The sequence below is a fragment of the Polypterus senegalus genome, chromosome 10 (genome assembly GCF_016835505.1).
Source record: "Polypterus senegalus isolate Bchr_013 chromosome 10, ASM1683550v1, whole genome shotgun sequence".
In the NCBI taxonomy this organism is placed as follows: Eukaryota; Metazoa; Chordata; class Cladistia; order Polypteriformes; family Polypteridae; genus Polypterus; species Polypterus senegalus.
Window position 1 is genome coordinate 87,692,032 of NC_053163.1, and position 23,849 is coordinate 87,715,880.

Below are 23,849 nucleotides of genomic sequence, written 5' to 3' on the forward strand. Positions count from 1 at the left end.
AAAGAGAGAGAGAGAGACAGAGGGAGTGTGAGAGTGTGTGTCTGTGTGCGTCTGCGTGTGTGTGTATGTGTGTATGTGTTTTGTGAAGGTAGAAAGGAAAGAGCAGGTGCATAGGGAAACTGGCAAATCATAGCCACCCCTCCACACACACATTTACTTATCACTCCTTCAAAGCATATTCCTGCCACTTTGCTGAAAAACTCCAAATTATATAATGACAATTGCTTCAGAAAGGCCTTTTTTATTCTGGAATATCTTCACATTCTCCCTGAGGTCACATGCTAAGGCACAGATCACCTGACAGGACAAACAACCATATAAGGTAACAGGAAGCTCTTAAAGGAGCGAGCCTGCTGAATGAGAGGTTAAAGGCATGAGTCTTTTACTGCTTGCTGAAATGAAGCGCTTCAAGCTGATCACTGGGCCCCTGACGTGTCACGGTTAGTCTGTACTCTCCAAGCTCTTTCCTAGTGCCTCACAACGGCCTGCTCATATTTGTTTCTAGGCTCTTTGACCTTTATAGAACATTTCACAGATCACTAGTCTAGTCTGTTTTTACACAGATTGTGAAGCATTACTCTTGTGTTGAAGAAAACAGGCAGTTTTAAAAAACAATTTAAGAAAAAGAAACAGAGCACAATGAAATCAATATTGACAATGAAATGGACATGATACAATTGAAACCTCAAAACAATTATTGGTGAGGGGCACATTTATCAATTATTGATTGATTCCTAATCCTGATATACTATAACAATGTCAATGCTTTTTCAAGAGTCCTCAGGATGTGTTGTGCTAAAATAACATACGGGATGACTATACACTTAACAAAAACAAAACCCAAAACTGTAGTGCTTTATCGTGAGTGAAATTCTACTATTATCCAGTGCATTTTTGAATGCAATAATGCACATGACTACAGTAGTTACAGCGACTCCCTGGATGGTTGTTGTCATGTCTTTCTATCCCGAGAGGAGCTTTTCTTTGTATTAGCCAGCCATCTCTTTTTAATGTTTTGACTTAATGCTTAGCCACTGACTTGCTTATTTCTGGCAGATAAAAGAGAACCATTGCTGCCAAAACTTTAATTTGTTTTCCATTATTAGTCCAGTCACAGAGGAAGCCAGATGAGGATCAGCACATTACTCTAACCATTTTCTTTCTATTATGATCACTGGCATCACTTTCTAATCAGGCTCCCTGGTGAGCTTTTAATAACCTACTGGCATTAGACTGGGCAGAGGGTTAAATTTAAGGTTATGTTTTGTGGTGCCGGGCTACATCCATTTATCACATTGTTGTTATTAAAAATGATTGGTTTAAGCTGCAGTATTTACCATATTGAAGTGGTTTGACCATGTTTAGTATTTTCTAGATCCATCAAGGTCAGATCAAGTGTGGCACATGGTTGACAGTTCAATTCCCGACACTGACTCATTGTGTAGCTCTGAGCGAGTCACTTAAATTGCCTGTGCTATAATTGTAAAAATATTGAAAAGCATCTGTCCATTAAGGAACATGCTTAATCCATTTTAGGGTGCCAAGGGGATGAGGTCTATACTGATTGCAATGCAGAAACCAACCCTTTAGATAATGTTCACCTTAGCACGGATATATACAGTATTTTTAGAGGTCTGGGGCCTATTCCATATTTATCAAATATTCACAAGTAGTATAAAAACAAATCCAGCATATTATATTCAGCTTAATTTGTGAAACATATCCACAAAACCTTCCATTCTTTTCCAGCACACACTTCATCCAGTTTTAAAGCCTATCTTGGTAGAACCTGATGCAGGTTAGGATAACAACCCAGGATCAGAAAACAGGCCAGAGTACACTTAGATAGATAGATAGATAGATAGATAGATAGATAGATAGATAGATAGATAGATAGATAGATAGATAGATAGATAGATAGATAGATAGATACTTTATTAATCCCAAGAGGAAATTCACATAATCCAGCAGCAGTATACTGATACAAAGAAACAATATTAAATTAAATAGTAATTAAAAATGAAAAAAATAAAATTAATGTTAGCATTTACTCCCCCGGGTGGAATTGAAGAGTCGCATAGTGTAGGGGAGGAACAATCTCCTCAGTCTGTCAGTGAAGCTACTCCTCTGCCTGGAGATGACACTGTTAGGTGGATGCAGTGGATTATTCATGATTGACAGGAATTTGCTTAGTGCCCGTCGCTCTGCCACAGATGTTAAACTGTCCAACTTTAATCCTACAATGGAGCCTGCCTTCTTAACAAGTTTGTCCAGGCGTGAGGCGTCTTTCATCTTTATGCTGCCTCCACAGCACACCACCGCGTAGAAGAGGGCACTCGCCACAACCGTCTGGTAGAACATCTGCAGCATCTTACTGCAGATGTTGAAGGATGCCAACCTTCTCAGAAAGTATAGTCTGCTCTGACCTTTCTTACATAGAGCATCAGTATTGGCAGTCCAGTCCAATTTGTCATCCAGCTGCACTCCCAGATATTTAAAGGTCTGCACCCTCTGCACACAGTCACCTCTGATGATCACAGGATCCATGAGGGGCCTAGGCCTCCTAAAATCCACCACCAGCTCCTTGGTCTTGCTGGTGTTAAGGTGTAAGTGGTACTTGCACATACACTTGTACTCACTCTCACCAATTCAATTACCTGTCAATAAACATAACCTGAAGTGCGTGGATGGTGAAAAATGGCCATTTTTTACATATAGAGGACAGTTGACATGGAGTAAATTCTCAATCAAATGAGATGCTGGGAAAACCACACCTATTTTAAAAGAAAAATTCAGGGAAAGGACTCTTAGTCTTAGGGCAACAAGCAGTCAATCAGTCACAAAGCAATGTGGTGTGCAGGCCAAAATGCTGAAAGGTTACCCAGGATATTCTTTCACACCTCTCCACTTCATGTCTGTATTGATCAATCATACAAATCATGCCCATTGAGGGTGGCATACTGGGCGACCTGAGGGTCAAAATGTTCCAAGGGACCTCCTACCACTCCCATTGAAGCATTTGTTGACTGATTGTAAAAACCACACTTGCTTTGATGTGAAGTGCTAATTAGGAGTGTCAAAATATAGAGAGGAAACCGTTTAACTGAGAAGTTGTTATAGCGCTCTGCGCCAGCACTCAGGAAAACAGGGCTCTACAAACAAATCAACTGAATAATGACTTCTACGTCAAGCAAATTTGAAAACTATGCCCCTTTTTGATAACAAAATGCTGCAGGTAGATGTTCACACTAATCCCACTTCCACCAAATTAACCAGACACAAGCCAACATATTTTACATACAACCCAACACCCAGTGTCACTATTTGAATCCAATGTAATTACTAGGGGACCGTGGAAAACTCTTATAGTCTGTTAAAGTGCAAAAGGCCCTCATCCTGACAATGTGCTGACATGTTTTCTTTTACATAATAACAGGCCTACTGACAGCAATGTGCTTGTTGTGGATCAGACTTATTGTGTTCAAATGTTGGTAACTGATTACCAATGGATTGAAAGGGCCAGTGGGATTTTCTTAACTCCCAAGAATTAAGAAGGAAAACAGATCATTTTGGTACACTTTCAAAGGAAGAATACATTAAAAAAAAAAAATGAACACCAGCATAGATACTGCATGTCCAAGCTGAAGGCACAAGACAAGTGTAAGAAACTTGGGCCTCCCCAAACTGCAAAAAGCTTAGAGAGGACACTGTCACCTCGGCCCTCGCCCAGTACATTCCCGCAGCTGCAAACACTGAGAAAACAAAGGATCTGGGGCTATGGCTCCTATTAATAGGCTGGGTGGCAGCAAACAGCTGCTTCATCAGACTTCCACAGCCAGCTGACAGAATAATGATAGGGAAAAAGGGAAGATGGAAAAATGCAGAAATAAGAACATAGCAAAAGGAAAGAATGTCTGAATTCAGAGTAGAATAATAGAAATGGATGAGGGGAGAAAATTAAAAAAGAAAGGTGAAAAACAGAAAAGAAGCTGGGGCCAGCATAAATGCCACTTGGCCAGGATACAGACACAAAGATCGACAAACCAAAAAAATGGTATAAGACACTGAGATAAGACAAAATTCAGTCAAGATTCTTACATGACCGTAAAAAGCCTCAGACGCATTTAAAAACAAATAACCAATTTCCACAAAGACCAAGAAACCATAGAAGCAAACAGACTTAAGGAAGCCCCATTACAGAAAAGACGTTACTGATCGATATGCTTGGTTAAATTTGGAAGAAGGCCCCCAGTGAGCAGAGACACTAAAAACCAGACAGCAGCAAGCCCTGAGAATGTACGTGTGCAAGCGTGTGGGGGATACAGAGAGAGGAATGTGGTTTCCATAGAGACCTAAACCGGGCTGAGTGCTCAGTGTCCGTTACAGCGCTGATTACAAGCTTGTCAGCCAGGGACCGTCTCTCAAGGCAAGTAAGATCTCTCTCGATTTTGATGATCCCCTGTTGAGACAAGAACATTCATGTACAGGTGTCTGCTGAGGGAATGGATCAGAACTTTACTCCTTGTTGGGTTCAAGAAATCATGATTTCGGCATCTCTAGATAAGAGAAGGCAATATGTGAGCTAGAACCTAAAGACTTGAAACCAGAGGGCGTGAAAGTTTACAAAAGAAGCAAACTGCTTGATTTTCATTTCAGTTAAATCAAACTGGGAAAACAGCAAGAGTTCAGTTATAAAGAATGTGCTTCATGTTTGCCAAGACACTCCTAGTGCATGTCTTCTCATCAATGAGACATCAAAATAGAAAAGAAAAATGTACCAGGGTGCCATTTACAAGAATAAATAAGAATTTCCAGTCACAGAATGTGTGCCCTATGGATTTAAACTAAGTTTGCTCTCTTGGGTAATAATTTACATGATTTATTTAGCAGTCTAAGACAATGAGTAAAATGTTTATCACAAGTCACCTGCAGCACACATAGAACAGAAAGAGAGGAAGAAAGTGAGAAACTATGAAGAAATCAAGAATTACAGTATATTCACCAGACATCTGCGATAATCACTTCCATCTCCTGATATAGAACACCTTTACCTTTGTTCTTTTTCTATTTCCTTCTGCAATTATGTGCCCAGTATTCACAAATAAGCCCTAATATAAACTTGCCCTTTTCTGTTTTTGTGCATAAACATATTAACAAATAAATTTTGCAGGAATGTCAGTGGCATTTCAGTACAGTACAGTATATTCATACATGAACTGATCCATAATTTCCTTTAATATCTCACACCTTCCAAAATCCTAACATATCTCATATACTGCATAACATACAGTAGGAAACATACTCTCCATCCATCCATCCATTTATTATCCACCGCTTATCCGAGGTTGGGTCGTGAGGGCAGCAGCCTAAGCAGGGAAGCCCAGACCTCCCTCTAACCAGCCACCTCCTCCAGCTCCTCTGGAGGGACCCCAAGGCACTCCCAGGCCAGCTGGGAGATATAATCCCTCCAGCGTGTCCTGTGTCTGCCACATGGCCTTCTCCCAGTGGGACATGCCCGGAAAACCCACCCAGGGAGGTGTCCGGGGGCATCCTGACCAGATGCCCGAAGCACCTCAACTGATTCCTCTGTATGCGGAGGAGCAGCAACTCTACTCCAAGTCTCTCCCGGATAACTGAACTCCTCACCCTATCTCTAAGGGAAGGTCCAGCCACCTTGTGGAGAAAACTCATTTCGGCCGCTTGTATACATGATCTTGCTCTCTCGGTCACTACCCAAAGCTCGTGGCCACAGGTGAGGGTAGGAACGTAGATCGACTGATAAATAAACAGCCTCATCTTTTGGCTCAGCTCTCTCTTCACCACGATGGATCATTGCAGAGCCTGCATTACTGCAGATGCAGTATCGATCCATCTGTCAACCTCCCACTCCATTCTTCCCTCACTTGTGAACAAGACCCCGAGGAACTTGAACTCCTCCACTTGAGGCAGTAATGTGTTCTCAAACCGGAGAGAGCATTCCACCCTTTTCCGGCAGAGAACCATGGCCTCAGATTTGGAGGTGCTGACTCTCATCCCCGCCACTTCACACTCGGCTGCAGAACGCTCCAGTGAGAGCTGGAGGTCACTGTCTGATGAAGCCAACAGAACCACGTCATCTGCAAATAGCAGAGACGAGATTCTGAGGTCACCGAACCAGAACACATGTGGACTGGTTGGGCAAATTCCCAAGCCCCTTCCAGGATCCTGGCCAGGGTGTAGAGCTGGTCCAGTGTTCCACGGTCAGGACAGAATCTGCATTGTTCCTCTTGAATCTGAGATTCGACCATCGACTGAACTCTCTTCTCCAGCAACCCTAAATAGACATTATTTGGGAGGCTGTGGAGTGTGATCCCCCTATAGTTGAAGCACATCCTCCAGTCGCCATTCTTAAAAAGGGGGACCACCACCCCGGTTTGCGAATCCAAAGGCACTGCCCCTGATGCCCATGCGATGCTGCAGAGACGTGTCAACCAGGACAGCCCTACAACATCCAGAGCCTCGAGGAACCCGGGGTGAACCTCGTCCACCCCAGGGACCCCGCCACCTCGGAGCATTTTAACTACCTCGGTGACCTTGGCCCTTGATATGGACAGGCCCTCCCCCCCACCGGAGTCCTCTAGCTCTGCTTCCTCTAAGGAAGACATGCTGGTGGGATTGAGAAGATCCTCAAAGTATTCCTTCCACCAGTCAATAACGTCTGCAGTTGAAGTCAGCAGGGCCCCATCTCCACTGTACACAGTATTGGTGGAGCACTGCTTTCCCCTCCTGAGGCACTTGACAGTTTGCCAGAACCTTCTCAGTGGCGACCGAAAGTTGTTTTCCATGGCTTCCCCAAACTCCTCCTCTGCCCAAGTTTTTGCCTTAAAAAATGGTGTATTGTACATTAACTTTCCCCAACATATAGTTGTTCACTTCACACTAACCTTGGCAACTTCAATGTGGGAATGGGCAACCACACCGCACACTCTTTCGACTTTCTGATAATTCTTCTTGGCTGTGATTAGCACTCGAGACACCTCTCTTTTGATCGCAGATTCAGGTGTATGTCCAGCAGGTAAGGGATTCTGTAGAAAACAAATAAATAACACTTGAAACAGAATTCATTACATTTTAATGATGCATTTTGAAGATATGTAATAGATTGGATGTGATTTTGAAAAAGTTTATGTCCATTGTGGTGGACGGCCAGGGCCCTTATATAATGGAAGGACTGGGAAAGAGAATTTGCACAGGGTATTTTCTCCCCTGAAGCACAAGATGGCAATCCCCTGGGCTGCAGCGATGCCTTCGACTACCACAGAGCAAAATGAGAGCTGGAGTTTGGCACAGCCTTGTTGGGTTCCGTGGGCCACCAAAGGATGCTGCAGCCATTGCAGAGCCCTTCTTTATCAGGCTTCCACCTCACCTGGAAGTGCTTCCGGATCATGCTAACGGACCACCGGAAGTACTCCCAGGTGCCACTACTCTAGAAGCCAGAGTCAGGAAGAAGGGAGATGAAACTTGCCGGAAGGAGTGGGAGAAGGAGAGAAAGAGAAAAGAAAAAGTGTGCTGTGTTTAGTTTTTTTTCTTCTTTGAACTGTGCGGTGTAGGTGATAAACGATGGAAAGGCATTTCACACAAGAAAAAAATAAAAAAGTGTGCGCTGAACTTCTGTCCTGCATCTGTCTGTGTCAGGTTTGAGGAGCTGTGCACTCCCTGCAGGCCACACTATCAATTCATTTTTTTATAAAAGGTTAGCCTAATTAAAGAATCATAGAGAGCTGAAGCATGTCTTGACAGCACTGGGCAGAAGGTTGGAAACAACCCTTGACAGGCATAGTTGCAATCCTGATCGTTAACAGAGGACTTTCATGGGTTTGTTGGTAGAGTGTTGGACAGTAAATCTACCAAATTATACTGTACATATACTGTAGCTGTCAGTGTCAATCAATTCTCTAATTAAATTTTTATTCTTATGCAGATCATGGAGAGCTGGATATTTTCACAGAATGACAAATTACAAGGTAGCGATTATCTTATGGTCTGTTTAGGGGATTATCAGTCTACTAGAGAATAACAACAGGCTCATCTATGCTGGACATATTTACAGTTCCAGTTGGGTCTTTTACTATGGGAGAAAGGGCAGCTAATGTTAAAACAGATATTAATCAAGTCTGTATGGGGTGCCAGTCTAATGCATGCCACATACAGCTACATTCTCTTACACAGACCACAAAGAGATAATTAAGGCCACCAAATGCAAGTGTTTGATGTACCAGAGGGAACCTACCTGAACACTGTAACAACTAGGAAACTTCAAAAACTAAAAAATAGAACACTCAGCACCACTGTGACATGTACATGCTGAAATACTTATAAAAGCAGTAAAGGGCAGCTTGATGGTTACTGTCTACAAGGTACTTGTACATTTTTAACATATCTGCCTGACATTTTCACAGGGGTGTTCCTCCTTTTAGTCCAGAAATGTGAATTTAGTTAATTGGTGACTGAAAATTTGATAAACTCGTTCCTCATCCAGGATTAATTGGTTCAGTTTTACTGTTGGTTCTGGGTAAATGCAGCCCTAAAAATTAATTAAGTTGGTTAAGCTTATTTTGAAAGCTCTACCTGCAAGTCAAACAAGCCTCATTATCATATGTTTGACATGTGCTGTCAGGATTTTCGTTTCCATTTTCATTAGGTAAAGCCTTATCTGAACAGCGCTGTTCACAATACCATCTAAAAGCAGTTTACAGATGCATCAGACCACAATGAAAATTAATCCAAGTTAATTACAAGCCAATTAAGTGACTTACACATTGCCATTCATTGTACCAGGACCAAATTTAAACCTCTAACTTTGCATGTTCAATGTATTAAAGCTTACAGTTGCTGTAAAGTAATGGGCAAAATAAAATTATATTATTTTACTGTAATTTAAAGCAACTGTACACATCAAATTGTCTGATATATTCATTAGGAACAAACATCCATACTTGTTAATCTCTGACTATACGCAATAGTAAAAAATGTTTTATATAATTGTTTATGTATAATTAGATTTATATTATTTACTATAATAATTACACGATGTTTATACAAACGGACATTCTACACCATAAAATAGGTAGTGTGAAAGGGCAGATCAACTGAAGTATATTACAAGATAACAAATACATTAAAATATAGGTACAGAAATTACATCACAATAAACAATCATTTCATATGTCACTTCATTATTAGGAACATCATTACAATGTTATTTACTGAACTAATTAGAATTATTAATACATTACATATTCTTTTAAATTTGTAACATAGACACTATAAGTCACTTGCATAGGGTTACACTCTTACACAGTACCCTGGTACCCTGAGGTGTCACAATGTCAGCCTTTGGTGGTAATGTCTGAGGGCATTTCTTTTCAGTTTCAAAAACTAGGCATACATTTTCCATCTTAAATTATAATCCAGGTTTGTTTCACAATGTCAGTCTGGGTATAATTTTCTACCCTGTAGTCTTCATCTGAAGTACTATTTCTGGTACATGAGATATATAATACAATACTAGATCTTCTACCAGTCCACCAAGCCAACACTGGGATAGTGATCAAGACTTAAGCCACAACAATTACTGTAATCATTGGAGGGAAGTCTGGAGAAGTGTGACTTATGAATGTGATAGAAGTTGTAAACCAGGTCAGTCGCGGCTCTCTAGATCAGCTGAAGTACTGCGCCACCACCACCTACTCAAAGCATCATGATGCACCAACATTGATGGACTGAAAGCCAGAAGTCTACGTGACCATCATCATCAGGTCCTTCCATGAAAACCCTAAATACAAAGAGGACTGTTTGACTTATGTTAGGTAGATTGCCCAGAGGGGACTGGGCGGTCTCTTGGTCTGGAACCCCTACAGATTTTATTTTTTTCTCCAGCCTTTGGAGTTTTTTTTTGTTTTTCTGTCCACCCTGGCCATCGGACCTTACTCTTATTCTATGTTAATTAATGTTGACTTATGTTTATCTTTTATTGTGTCTTCTATTTTTCTATTCATTTTGTAAAGCACTTTGAGCTACATTTTTTTGTATGAATATGTGCTATATAAATAAATGTTGATTGATTGATTGATTGATTGCTATATACTGTACTGGTGTACCGCAAGGAAGAACCTACAAAAATCCTGCTTAGAACTAATACTTGGAGGAGAAGCTGCTATGAAGATATGACCAGGCATGGGCAAGTGCTTCAACAGTTGTTGAGGAGATTCCTACATTAGTCAGTCATTTATGAATTATTTTCATTAAAGGTATAATGGCCATCAACAGTCACTTGATTCTATTCTATCAATGCTGGTTATGGTGATGGAGAGGTCAGATTGAAACAAAAACATGGCTTTTCAATTATTATGTCATTTTTATAAATATGTACATTAACAGCATGAAGGCACAGTGGTGCAGTGGTAGCGCTGCTGCCTCGCAGTTAGGAGACCTGGCTTTGCTTCCTGGGTCCTCCCCGCGTGGAGTTTGCATGTTCTCCCCATGTCTGCATGGGTTTCCCCCAGGTACTCCGGTTTCCTCCAACAGTCCAAAGACATGCAAGTTAGGTACATTAGCGTGCTTGGTGTGTGGATGTGTGTGTGTGCGCCTGCGGTGGGCTGACGCCCTGCCCAGGGTTTGTTTCCTGCCTTGCGCCCTGTGTTGGCTGGGATTGACTCCAGCAGACCCCCGTGACCCTGTAGTTAGGATATAGTGGATATAAAGTATATAAAGGATGCATGGATTAACAGCATAAGAAGGTTGGGAGACTTTCTTAGAACTCACTCAAGTATGTAAACAGAAATATTTTAAGGAAGTGGTCCTGTTGTCTACTGCTCAGTTATAGAAAAATTTTTCTTCCAAGCCTTCCCTCACTTAAAAAATTATTCAATTCATTGATTTCATATGGTGTATCAACTTTAACGATCCATATATTGATGTAGCTCTTTAAAAATTGAGGCACGAGGTAATAGTAGCAAATGATAGGACGCATCACAGGTCATGGTGTAAAGGTGTATGGGAAGGAGAAAGAGACAAAGAAAAGAAGTTTCTGTGGATAGCACATGCATTTAGAAATGATGTGAGGAACGGTTAGGTAGATAACTACATTTAAGTTACAGGAGAGGGAATCTGGTTATTTTTGCTTTGGACTTGAACCAGAATTTTACTCAGTAAGTAGGCTATTCCAATTTGAAGTTAACCTGTTGAATACACTGCAGAGTGTCGTAGCTGCTTACAAGGACTGTGCTGAGGGACCAATCCCTTTCAAACTGTACAAGCTCCGTCTCTTAGGGGCTGGAAAACTGAGACTTCAGTGAGAGTTGAAGTTCGGAGGTGTATTGGACTTATGTGCAGCTGACTGTCAACCGGAGCTTCTCAGATTCTTAATACAATGTCACTGCCAATGGGCAAGTGGAGTTTCTTGTGTGCCCTACAGAGCTGAAGGAGCTGCTTGTTTTGGCCGCAGCACTCACAAGTGTCAATCAGGCCTGCAAAGCTTTATTGGTGGTACCAACTTCATTTCATTTTTTTTTTTTTTTGCCAGCGTGAGTGGAAAAATTGGATTATATTACTAATTTATCTAATTGTGTTTTCAAACACAATTTTAATGTAATAAACATAACAAACGTTTGGGCCATGTTTAGTCTACCTCAAGGACTTTAACTAAATACTTTTGCATGTGTCATTGATATATATATATAATTGTGAATGTGTTATTGATTTATTTAGATACTTGTGAATAATAGTTCAAACATTTAAATCGGATCAACGAAGTAATTGTATGTTCTTGATATTAACTGGGTAAAGATAAATGAGGTGAATTGCACATTAGTGTTTAGTTTAGTTAGACCAAGTATATTCAAAGAAACTCAGGCCAGCACCCTCAGTAAATGCCAAGGGAGCAAGGGGATGCTACATTGATATATTGTATTTTTAATTTTTTTAATCAAATATATTTTAAATTTGGAATTCCCTCAACATAAATATTTTAAATTTATAAGATAGGAACTTTGTAAATACAATTTGTCTAACCTCCCATCAAAACTGATACTCAAAAATATTTTGATTGACAATGAGAAGAACATTGGCAACATTTCCAGACTTTCCAGACTGCTAGATGACCTTAAGCAGCATTGGGAAGCCGACCTCACTATCAATCTAACAGGTAAGGAGTGGAATCTGAGAATTCGCCACATTAGTTTTCATTAACTTTGTTATGTATTAACGTGTTTATGCATTTTAGTGCTAGTTTTGTTGTTTTTTAATTATTATTTTTCACATTTTTATGTATTTTCTGTGATGTTTGCAGTTATGCACTATTCATTTAAATGTCCTGACATTCCTTGGGCTTTGTGAGTGGAACCCCAGGAAGCAAAGCCACCCTGACGTGACCACTTCTGAGCCCACCCTTTGGCTGTTTAATCAGAGCAGAAAAGGCTCGGAAGCTGGAGAACATTGTTTGCAAAGGAGTTGTCAGTGTTGGTATTTATTTAAAATTTTCTTATTTCCTTGATTTATTTGGCTTCTATCCTTGGTTTTCTCCTCTGGATTATAGGCTTAGACTTGTTTGCTTAGGATTACCTATCTTTTTTCTTTTGAGCATTTTTCTTGTATTTTTCAATTTTTTCTAATAAATCCTTCATTTATAAAGATTCTTTGGCTGCACTGTGCACACAAGCCAATGGTCTACAGACACCCTTCCCCTTGTGGGTTTTCTTTGCTATATTTTGGGTTGTTTTGTGTTATTTTTCCAACTCAATTTGTTTAGGGTCTGCTAGGCTGACAGTCTGCAGTTAGTAGTTTTACGGCCAGCTGCATTTTGGGGTGAGTCTCCTTGGACAGCCTGGTTAGGTTATAGGACTCTATTTATAAGGTCCTTTTAGGAGGCGTCACATCCATTTTTCTGTTTGGGACTCCAAATGATAACAAACATCTGCAATGCACCTTGCAATTCGGATGAAAACTGCAAGTTCAACACACTCCTCCAGATTTTACTGACTTCAAGGGAGGTAGTACATTTTTTATGAAAAAGACCAAGAGATACACAAAGACAAAAAAATAGCAAAGGTCAAAGCCAAGAGTCACTAATTGTATCAACAAAGCCAAAGCAAAAGCAAAATAAATAAAGTTCTTGAAGTCACAAAAGAAGACAGATTTGTTATTCATAAACTTTGGTGGCAAATGAGACGATTTTTTAACTTCTCCCCAATTGACCCCTCAAAGTTGTGACACTTGAGGCCATGCTCCTAGCAACCAGGATTTGCATCTTGACAACAGAATCAGCAAAATGACAGCAAGCAAGGAAAAACAAAATGGCATCAAGGCAATACACAAATAAAATCATAAGTCCTCATGAATGCATTAAACCTGAAATCAGACCCCAGAAGAGACATATCATTAAAGATCGTTTTTAAAGATAAAGCAAAAACAATTTGTGAAATCTACCCATCATCACACAGATTAGCTTAAAATATATCAGATATTGGACCCTAACTGTAAAAAACGCCATGTTGCTCTGATCTCACCAGGGAATTACCTCTGAGAATGTCCATCCATCCATCCATCCATTATCCAAACCGCTATATCCTAACTGTTCTAAATTAAAATCTTTGTGCAAAAAAATATTTTCTTATGTACCAGATTACATCAGATGTACAATTGCCCCAAATCCTCTTACAGTAGTGTCTGGAGGTATTTCTGGAAGGATTAGGCTATCAAGCAAAAACAGCATCATGATTTCCAAGTCTAAATTAGTAGAATGTTGGCTAATCTTGCTTAAATGGAAGAAATCTAATCCACTTTCCATAACTCAATGGGAAAATGATATGTTACAATCTAAAACTAGAAAAAAATTAAATTCCCTTTTGTGAAGAAATGTTGTGAGATCTTTCAGAAAGTGTTCATTTATCAATGTTATTTTAAAGTAAGTCTGTCAGACCCCTGGCCTGTTCCTGCTGAATTCATATTACGTTGATTAGTATGAGGATGTATAACAAAATGGGCTTTCTTCTTTTTTATACAACTAGTTGGCTGTCTGTTTTAGTTAATAATAGATTTTTCATATGGTTTAACACTAACAAGTTCTAACTAATTTTGCAATATAGGGGATTAATTGTGTTTCTAATTTGACTGAATTTTATTTGCTTTAATTTTTCTTTTTGTTTATAGTAATCTGTGTTTGACTGTCATATTAAAACAGTTGTTTTGTAATGCATATTTATAGAAATTAATAAAAAAAATACATGCAAAATCAATGGCAATATACAATTCAACACAACTAAGTGATTTATACTCTAAGTACTAAACTACCTGGCTTACTGACATCAATACAAGACAATAAACTATGAACTTAATATATGCAACAACAGAAATATCACTGCAGGTTACAGTATCACAAAATAGGGCAGCAGATGCCTCAGCAGTTGCAAAATTATGAAGTGACTTTTGGGTGAATCCCTGGGTGATTTAATTTAGAATCAAGTAAGAAAATGTACACATGGCGTAACTTTCAAGTTCTTTCACAGACTTACTCAAATGATTTGAAAGTTGGAGCACTTTTAAATTTGCTATTTGCTTCACCAAAGAGTTAGTTATCACAATTTCATAAAATATTTTTGTATCAGTGAGTTTTTATATATACTGCTCAAAAGAATTAAAGGAACACTTTTTAATCAGAGTATAGCATAAAGTCAATGAAACTTATGGGATATTAATCTGGTCAGTTAAGTAGCAGAGGGGGTTGTTAATCAGTTTCAGCTGCTGTGGTGTTAATAAAATGAACAACAGATGCACTAGAGGGGCAACAATGAGATGACCCCCAAAACAGGAATGGTTTAACAGGTGGAGGCCACTGCCATTTTTCCCTCCTCATCTTTTCTGACTGTTTCTTCACTAGTTTTGCATTTGGCTACAGTCAGTGTCACTACTGGTAGCATGAGGCGATACCTGGACCCTACAGAGGTTGCACAGGATGGCACATCAATACGTGTCATTGCCAGAAGGTTTGCTGTGTCTCCCTGCACAGTCTCAAGGGCATGGAGAAGATTCTAGGAGACAAGCAGTTACTCTAGGAGAGCTGGAGAGGGCCGTAGAAGGTCCATAACCCATCAGCAGGACCAGTATCTGCTCCTTTGGGCAAGGAGGAACAGGATGAGCACTGCCAGAGCCCTACAAAATGACCTCCAGCAGGCCACTGGTGTGAATGTCTCTGACCAAACAACCAGAAAGACTTCATGAGGGTGACCCAAGGGCCCCATGTCCTCTAATGGGCCCTGAGCTCACTGCCTAGCAGCATGCAGCTCGATTGGCATTCGCCATAGAATACCAGAATTGGCAGATGCACCACTGGTGCCCTGTGCTTTTTACAGATGAGAGCAGGTTCACCCTGAGCACGTGACAGAAGTGAAAGGGTTTGGAGAAGCCATGGAGAACATTATGCTGCCTGTAACATCATTCAGCATGAGCAGTTTGGTGGTGGGTTAATGATTGTCTGGGGAGGCATATCCATGGAGGGTCACACAGACCGCTACAGGCTTGACAAAGGCACCTTGGCTGCCTTTAGGTATCAGGATGAAATCCTTGGACCCATTGTCAGACCCTATGCTGGTACAGTGGCTCCTGGTGCACGACAATTCCTGGCCTCATGTGTTGAGAGTATGCAGGCAGTTCCTGGAGGATGAAGGAATTGATACCATTGACTGGCCACCACACTTTCCTGACCTAAATCCAATAGAACACCTCTGGGACATTATGTTTTGGTCCATCCAATGCCACCAGGTTGCACCACAGACTGTCCAGGAGCTCAGTGATGCCCTGGTCCAGATCTGGGAGGAGATCCCCCACAACACCATCTGTCATCTCATTAGAAGCATGCACCGATGTTGTCAGGCATGTATACAAGAACACAGGGGCCATACAAAGTGCTGCGTACAATTTTGAGTTACTGCAATTAAATTTTGGCAAAATGGACTAGCCAGCCACATAATTTTTTCACTTTCATTTTTGGGGCGTCTTTGAATTCAGGGCTCTGTAGGTTGATCATTTTAATTTCCATCAAACGATGTGGCATCCTTTCGTTCCTAACACATTACCCAGTCTATATCAGTATAGATATCCAGGAGGATTTCTTTTTCCCATTGAGATCTGATGTGTTTTCAAAGTGTTCCTTTAATTTTTTTGAGCAGTTTATTATCTTACAATATTTTATAGTTAAAACATAGTCCAAATTGGCTTGTGGTGGCTGAAATGGCTTTCATAGACAGCAGATTTCAATTCAAACAACAAAAAGATTGCACTGATTACTATGCTTTGTTAATTGCTTGTTGTGGAGGGTTTATGACTAATTAATAAATATTACATTTTTCAAAAGTGCCCGATGCTGCTTTAAAGTACTAGTTGAAATCTCAAGCTAAAATTGTTGGTTACTTCCAAACTGATGGACAGAAGATCATTGTGACGCTGTAGACCATTGGCTTGTGTACACATTGCAGCCAAAGAATCTTTATAAATGAAGGATTTATTAGAAAAAATTGAAAAATACTGAACAATTATAATGTGCAGATAACACAGCTGTGAGATTGTTTTTAGTGTAACAGACATCTTGAGTACTGATTTATTATTGTTTTACATAAAGTGTCACCAAGACTCGTCTAGGATGCTTGTTTCATATTTCACTCAGTTACACATAAGTTAATTTACTTGCATTTTACACAATTACGGTCACGATCAACACATCAGTTACCCACTACGATTTCAACCAGCAGTAGAAGTGAAGAGTTTTGCATAAGCCACCGAACATCTGCAGGAGCCATTTGTGCAGGCGACATATCAAGCTTGACTTTGCAGGTGTTTCACTATCTTGCCATCAGCAGTGACTCAGATGAGTAAATAAGGAAAATCTAAACAATAACCTTTCCAAAGGTAAAATAGAACCAGCAAACTAATCCATAATTGATAAGTATTTCTTTGTTTAATAATATATGAGCTCTAAAATTTGGGTTTTCAATGGGAGTTTTTAAAATCTCAAAACTTTGTACAGCAGGCTCTATTCAAAATATCTCAATGAAAAAAGTGTGCAAAATGTCCACAATATCAGTCCACTGGGAGCCAAGTTGTTTCATGAGGACAGACAGACCTGTTGACCACTGTAGGTGTTTTTCGCAATGTATGCAAGAGCATCTAAAAAAAAAAACGCATCTGTTATTTGTTTCTGAACTGTAACATTCCACTTTGGATTGTTGGCCTATGATTTGTAATTTGTTTAAAATACAGAAAAAAATTTAAATCACTGGCCATTTTTACATTCAAAGATATGCAGTTGGGCTCCAGTGAAGTAAACCAGTTACAATATGAAGTCAAAGATTTAAAGAGTCATTTAGGGGAAAGAAGTGCTCCTTTTGGCTGTATTAGTGAAGATTATGTACTGCACATTGTGGGCAACACTAAAAATTCAGGTCACAGTCTTGAGTTGCAGCAAATAACAACTAGAAAAACACCAGGACTAAATAATCCCCCATTACTCTGTAATTCTCATCCTTTATGAAAAAAAAATATTTTCAAGAAAGGCTGTCGGTGGCTCTTGCTGTTGCACTGATTTTGTTTCTCTATCAACAATTAGGTAAGGTCTCAAGTGGTAATGTTGTTTATTCATTAAGGATCTGTATGAACTGAAAGTCATCCATAAATACAACATAGCAGAACTATTCTTGAATGGGATCCTCTAGCCCTTGTAAGAATTATGGTGTACATAAGGAACAGGCTCAAACAAGAAGGTCATTTCTGAAAGAGGAAATAACTGTGTGTGCTGCTATACAAAACTTACCATAAGCTACAAATAAATAAAATATGTCCTTTCACTAAGATTCCCCTGGACCTCAGAGGGAATAGAGTTGAAAGCTGCTACTTGCCACAAGGAAGCAAGCACAAGCTGTCCATTTGGCCAACCTTCCAATTCTGTCATTTAGTCATTCAGACTACAGGAAAGACTCCAAATAACAAAACCTCTGTCTGCACTTATTCTGTAACAAGCTGGTGTTACCTCTCAGTGCTACCAGTTTCTCCCTATAAGGCACATTTCACTCTGCTGTACAAAAATTGCAAAGAGAAACAGTACCATGTTCACCTTTATTCAGGTTAGTATTGAAAAGCGCTTGTCAATAATTCACTTCATGAGTGAAATGTGTATGTTCTACTGGAGTCAACCTTTTTTTTACCAGATATTCTAGTTGTCTTCTCGGCCAGTAGGCCAAGACGTATATTCATGGCTAACTGGCCAATTAAAAAAAAATGTTTTTTATAAGGACGTGTGAATGAGACTCAGGAATCTGAGTTTATATCTGGGAATATATAGAGCTTGCTTGTTCTCCTCATTTCCTACAAAATCCTAAAGATATGCATGTGAGATAAACTTTTAATAGTAAATTGGCCCTGTGTGTGTGTGTGTGTGTGTGTGAATGGACCCAGCAATGAACTGACATGCCATTCAAGTTAGCCTTGACCCTCTATGACCACGAATTACTAAGATGGAAGCATTTTCAATATTTTCTGCAGATCCTGGTTACAAGTCAGCAATGGGATCAAGCCAGGAGTTTGCTCTAGCTAGATTGCTAATGTGATGGATTGGCATTTACACTGCATAGCCCCTCTGTCAGACTCTCTTGTCCACTCCCTGTGTAACATCCCTATCACACCTGTGTCGATGTCTGTTCTGTTTGTTTGTTTATTTCTGGCCAACCTTCTGTAATGTAAGTTCAATTACATTGCATTCATACAAAGTCCATTCGGTTCAAATCACGTTTCATTTTAAGCAAATGTCTTTCCATTATTTTTCATGTTTTCTCCAGCCTTAAGTACCATTTAACACAGAATTTTGTCATTTCTTAAGTGTATTAAGTTAGTTATACTCAAAATGAACTAAATGCTGCGAATTACTGAACTATTTGCAATTATTATGGACTATTATTCAGTTATGTAAATTGTAATTTGTTTTAATACACAGGGCAAGGTGGCACAGTGGCGTAGTTACACCGCCAGTGTAAAAGGAGACCAAGTTTCTTGTCCCGGGTCCTCCCTGCATGGAGTTTGCATGTTCTCCCCATGCCTTCAGGTGCTCTGGGTTTCTCAAACAGCCCAAAGACAAGCAAGTTAGGTGAATTCCATCCATCCATTTTCTAACCCGCTGAATCCGAACACAGGGTCACGGGGGTCTGCTGGAGCCAATCCCAGCCAACACAGGGCACAAGGCAGGAACCAATCCTGGGCAGGGTGCCAACCCACCGCAGGACACACACAAACACACCCACACACCAAGCACACACTAGGGCCAATTTAGAATCGCCAATCCACCTAACCTGCATGTCTGTGGATTGTGGGAGGAAACCGGAGCGCCCGGAGGAAACCCACGCAGACACGGGGAGAACATGCAAACTCCACGCAGGGAGGACCCGGGAAGCGAACCCGGGCCTCCTAACTGCGAGGCAGCAGCACTACCACTGCACCACCGTGCCGCCCCGTTAGGTGAATTGGAGATGCTAAATTGACCGCAATCTGTGTGCTCATCCTGCCATTATCTGGTGTTCTGGTCACCCACAACCATACTCAGGATTAAGAGGGCTTAGAAAAATGCTATGGTATGCTATATTATATATGCTGCATGAGAAATGCTTTGTGAAAAATCAAAGTAAATTTGATCAATATATTCATAAAATGATTTAAGTTTGTCTTAACCATGTGACTTTCCCTCAGTTTTTTTTAAAGATGTTGTCATCATAAAAAATCTATTGTGTAAGTATTTCCTTTTATTTATAACATCTCCTTTGTTTCCTTTTTTAGCATAAAATTTAAATTACAATAATTTATAGTATGTGGAAATTTCTGAAATTCATGATGTTATGATGTAACATTTGAATAATTTTAATGTCTGCTTATACAGTACATTTTGGTGAATTTCGGATGTCAATAAATAACTTGTAACTTTAGATGAAAGATTTCTGTTTTTTGGGGCAATTTTACTGAAGCTCTTTCACATTATTTGTGTAGAAATGGAGATATATTTGAATTATGACTAGTGACATAACAGCCTTAATTGGTGAGAAATGCCTTGATTTATGTCATTTATTTGTTTGCTTTGCCATATTCCTGTGTGAAATGAAGCAAATCTTTCAGACTGTCTTGCTTTGATATCAAGCTTCTGGTATAAACTGTTTAGTTTTGTATGTCTGCCACTTAGTTTAAACTTTAGGTAGCACAGCATATGCAGACGTGCTTTGCTTCACTGGTTAGTATTTACCTCCATCTCATCTATTGTCTTGGGTGTATCTGAATTGTTAGTAATGAAGTTGTAATTTCAGGAGAGGTTACTTTTTGCATTTCAACACTAATTTAATCAGGCTAGTTTTGTATCAGGAAGCTGATGTTGTTGCAGTCAAGAGTTGCAACTTTTTCATAAGCCGATTGAATGGCATCTTGCTGCTTATACATAAATTGACACTTTTTTTATATGGGCACTGAAATGTTTATAAAGTTTAAGGGGTGAGAATGTTATCAAAAAATTTTTACAGTACTTTGTCATTTTCTTGCATAGCATGAAATAATGCTGTTATCTAGCTTTGCATGGTTTAATCCTTTAAGTGTGCTGCCGAGTTCTGGGAAATTCAATGAACGCATATGCTGAAGCAGTTTTGCTCTGTTTAATTAATAACTGCCTGCCTTTGCCCGTATTTCTACATAAAATTTTGTGTCATATGATTTTGATACATTAAATAATGAAGTTTAATTTCAGGCGGAGTAATTTTCATTTTTTATATATTTCATTCAGGATGGGACATTTTCCAATCCCAGTTTTCTTTTTATCTGTAAGATGATCAAATGGCCTCCTACATGTAGACAGATCGAAACTTTATTGTATGGGCGCTTAATGTTTAAAGAACTTTGTGCCAATTGAGCTTTTAGCAGTCTTTTGTGTGGTTGTTTGTCTTTTGTCTGCGTGAAATGAAATAAGACTTAAAAAATGCCTCTTATCAGTAACCAAGTAACACTCCACGTTCCTTAAACAAAATAAGTCTGGGCTTATAATGCAACAGATTTTTGACACTTTCTATTTAAACTAACTAAAATATTTAGGAATTTCTAACTAAATATAAAAGCATTAAGAGACCAAGTACATTTAGCTTTAAACATCTAACTAACAGCAAGCTGTTTTAACATAACAAAAAGGAATAACGTCTTTTAAATAACCTTAAAGTATTAACACTTTTACATGTTGCAAGAAAAATTCTGCTTTTTCCTCTTTTCTGTTCCACTTATTGAAATTTGCAGTTTCACCTTTTTAAGTCTGCAGTTAGCTCTTTGGGAAATTTGGAAATGCACCGTATGTTGAAGCAGTTTTCTTTGCATGACGAGTACTTTATTTTTATTGCAGTTATTTTATACATAAGAATGGCATAAAATGATCAATTGTCTTCACAGTCCTCACAGAGATCCATCATGTCCAGCACTGATAGCTAAAAACTGAACAGAAAGGCACAAATGGTGTGGCAATGTAAGTTATGTTAATTCTCTTTTGCTTTGAGATCTATGCTAATGAGACACTACCATTTTATTTACAAATTAGTCCCCTGCCATGTTTATATGATTAATTTACTTACACATTTGCACCATTCAGTGCACTCAAAATTCATTTATAAAGACTTCACAATGAGAAAGACTGAAAGGAAAGGAAGACAGGAACACTTGGGTCATGTTCTGCCCACTGCATCATTTCCAGCAACCTTTGTCAGATGTAAGACTCCTTAGTCACTTGAAAAGCCTTGAGATGGTGACTTGTTCTTTAAAAATCTGCATGTATTGTACAAATGTGTATTCTTCATTCAATGTGCATAAGTCTAAGATTCACCCAATATATGACATATGATACATCCGTAAATATGAATATGGCAACGAGATGCTGGGGTGTAGATCATTCTTTTGAAGGTATTACTACAGATACTTGTGTTCTGTGAACAGGTAAAAGCAGTGCAGAACAATTAATGAACCAGCTACACCAGAACTTAACCTCTTTAGTTCTTAAAATGCAAAATGTGTCTGAAACTGCTATACAGGTAATAATTGAACATTTAAACCAGATACTTTCACTTTCAAGACCTCTTATTAGAGATGCAGATATGGATATACTACAGATGAATGAAAATAATGTATATGTCTACAGATTAGGTAAGATAATAGATGCAGTAATGGATAGTAATTTGTTTTTAACAGCACATATAAAGGTGGATGATTTTCCACATCCAAATGAAGAAAAACATTTGTTGACAGGAACTTTCCTATTGTGATGCCACTAGAATAGGTCTTGGAGACCTGGACATATATTTTATATCCAAATTCCACCAGCACTTCAGACATTGTTTAAATATACATATATTTTGAGCAAAATTAAAAAATCAATCTATTCACCCAGGGAATCACATATCATATAAAGATAGGTTGTACTTTAAAGAAAATGGGCTACTTTTTCAAGAATAATTAGGATTGTCCTTTATATCGTATATTAAAGATTCTGAAGTTGTAAACCCACTGGTTCCTCCAGAAAGATTCACAAATTTCATGCAGTCTTTTAAGTTCTTGGAAAACTACTATGTAAATACAGATCATGTTTGCATACTATTTAACTGGCCCTATTTTGTAAAGTAAATGACCTTAAAAAAGCAGTCATACTAATGTTTTTGAGCCCTTTTACTAGATATAAGTTCTCCTGGACAGCACTGAGTATTTATCAAATCATTAGGACAAGGTGTCCCAGGAAGTGTCTTCTCTATTGTTGCTGACAATCTTGCAGCACATAGTCTATTGGGTTTAACAGAATCATTCCATGCAAAATATATATGTAGATACTGCATTGCTACTAGACAGAAAATTAGATCCAAAGATGTCTGGAGAAGTTGTTTTATTATTAGAACAAAGGAGCTTCATGATGTTCATGTTCAAAACAGTAAGTTTGGTGTGAACAGTGACTGTGTCTTTCATAAAAAGCTTCACCATTTTCATTCCATTGCAGGTTTTCCACCTGATATGTTACATGACCTTATTGAAGTTATTGCATCAATAGAACTTGCGCTTTGCCTGAAGCAGTTGATTTGTCTGAAATACTTTTTCATGAGATGATTTGAGTAGGAAAATAATATCTTTGTCTTACTAACACTCAAACCGAGTTGACAAACCACACCCAATCCCAAAAACATTTGTCAATAAAGGGACGAGAGGAGGGAATGACCATGAGAATTCTTCTTTACTGTCTATGCTTTCATTGTTTCATTAAGTACTGAAATTCTAGAAGGAGATAAAACACGGGAGGTCCTAATGGATTTAAATGATATAATCGAGTTGTGTTTGGCTCCAATGTTTACTGAGGAAACAACTGAATACTCGAACTGTAAAATTACAAAATATTTTTCTGAATTCAGACTCTGGCCAAAACATCACTGCATTGAGCACTATCCAGATCTTATTAGGTGCTTTGGACTATAGATTTTGAAAATAAACAATTTGTTCTATAGAATTGTTCATGATAAGCAACATTTCAAGAACATTTTTAAAACACTGCCATCAAAACACCAAATTATGGCAGCATTCCATTTCCGTGTGACATTATATTTTAAACCACAGGCCTAAACCTTTGCCTGAAGTTGCTAAAGACTAAATCCAGAAGCAGACAGACAGCAACACTGTGTACAGTACCTCGAAAGTGTTTATTGATAGCAAAGATTATAGAATTGGCATGTTTGTTTCTCTAGGAATGAGAAGGGGCCTACCACAACTCAGTATGTGAGATTTTAAAC

General features: G+C 39.0%; 1 protein-coding gene across 2 annotated transcripts in view; it reads right to left on the reverse strand.

Moving 5' to 3' along the window:
- The window catches only part of dlg3 (discs, large homolog 3 (Drosophila)), a 360,488-nt gene that overhangs the window by 279,634 nt on the left and 57,005 nt on the right, over nt 1-23,849 (reverse strand). For both annotated transcript variants that reach the window (XM_039766116.1, XM_039766118.1), the window contains exon 4: nt 6,924-7,064. In XM_039766116.1, the coding sequence (XP_039622050.1) occupies nt 6,924-7,064 (141 nt within the window). The remainder of the gene's footprint in view (nt 1-6,923; nt 7,065-23,849) is intronic.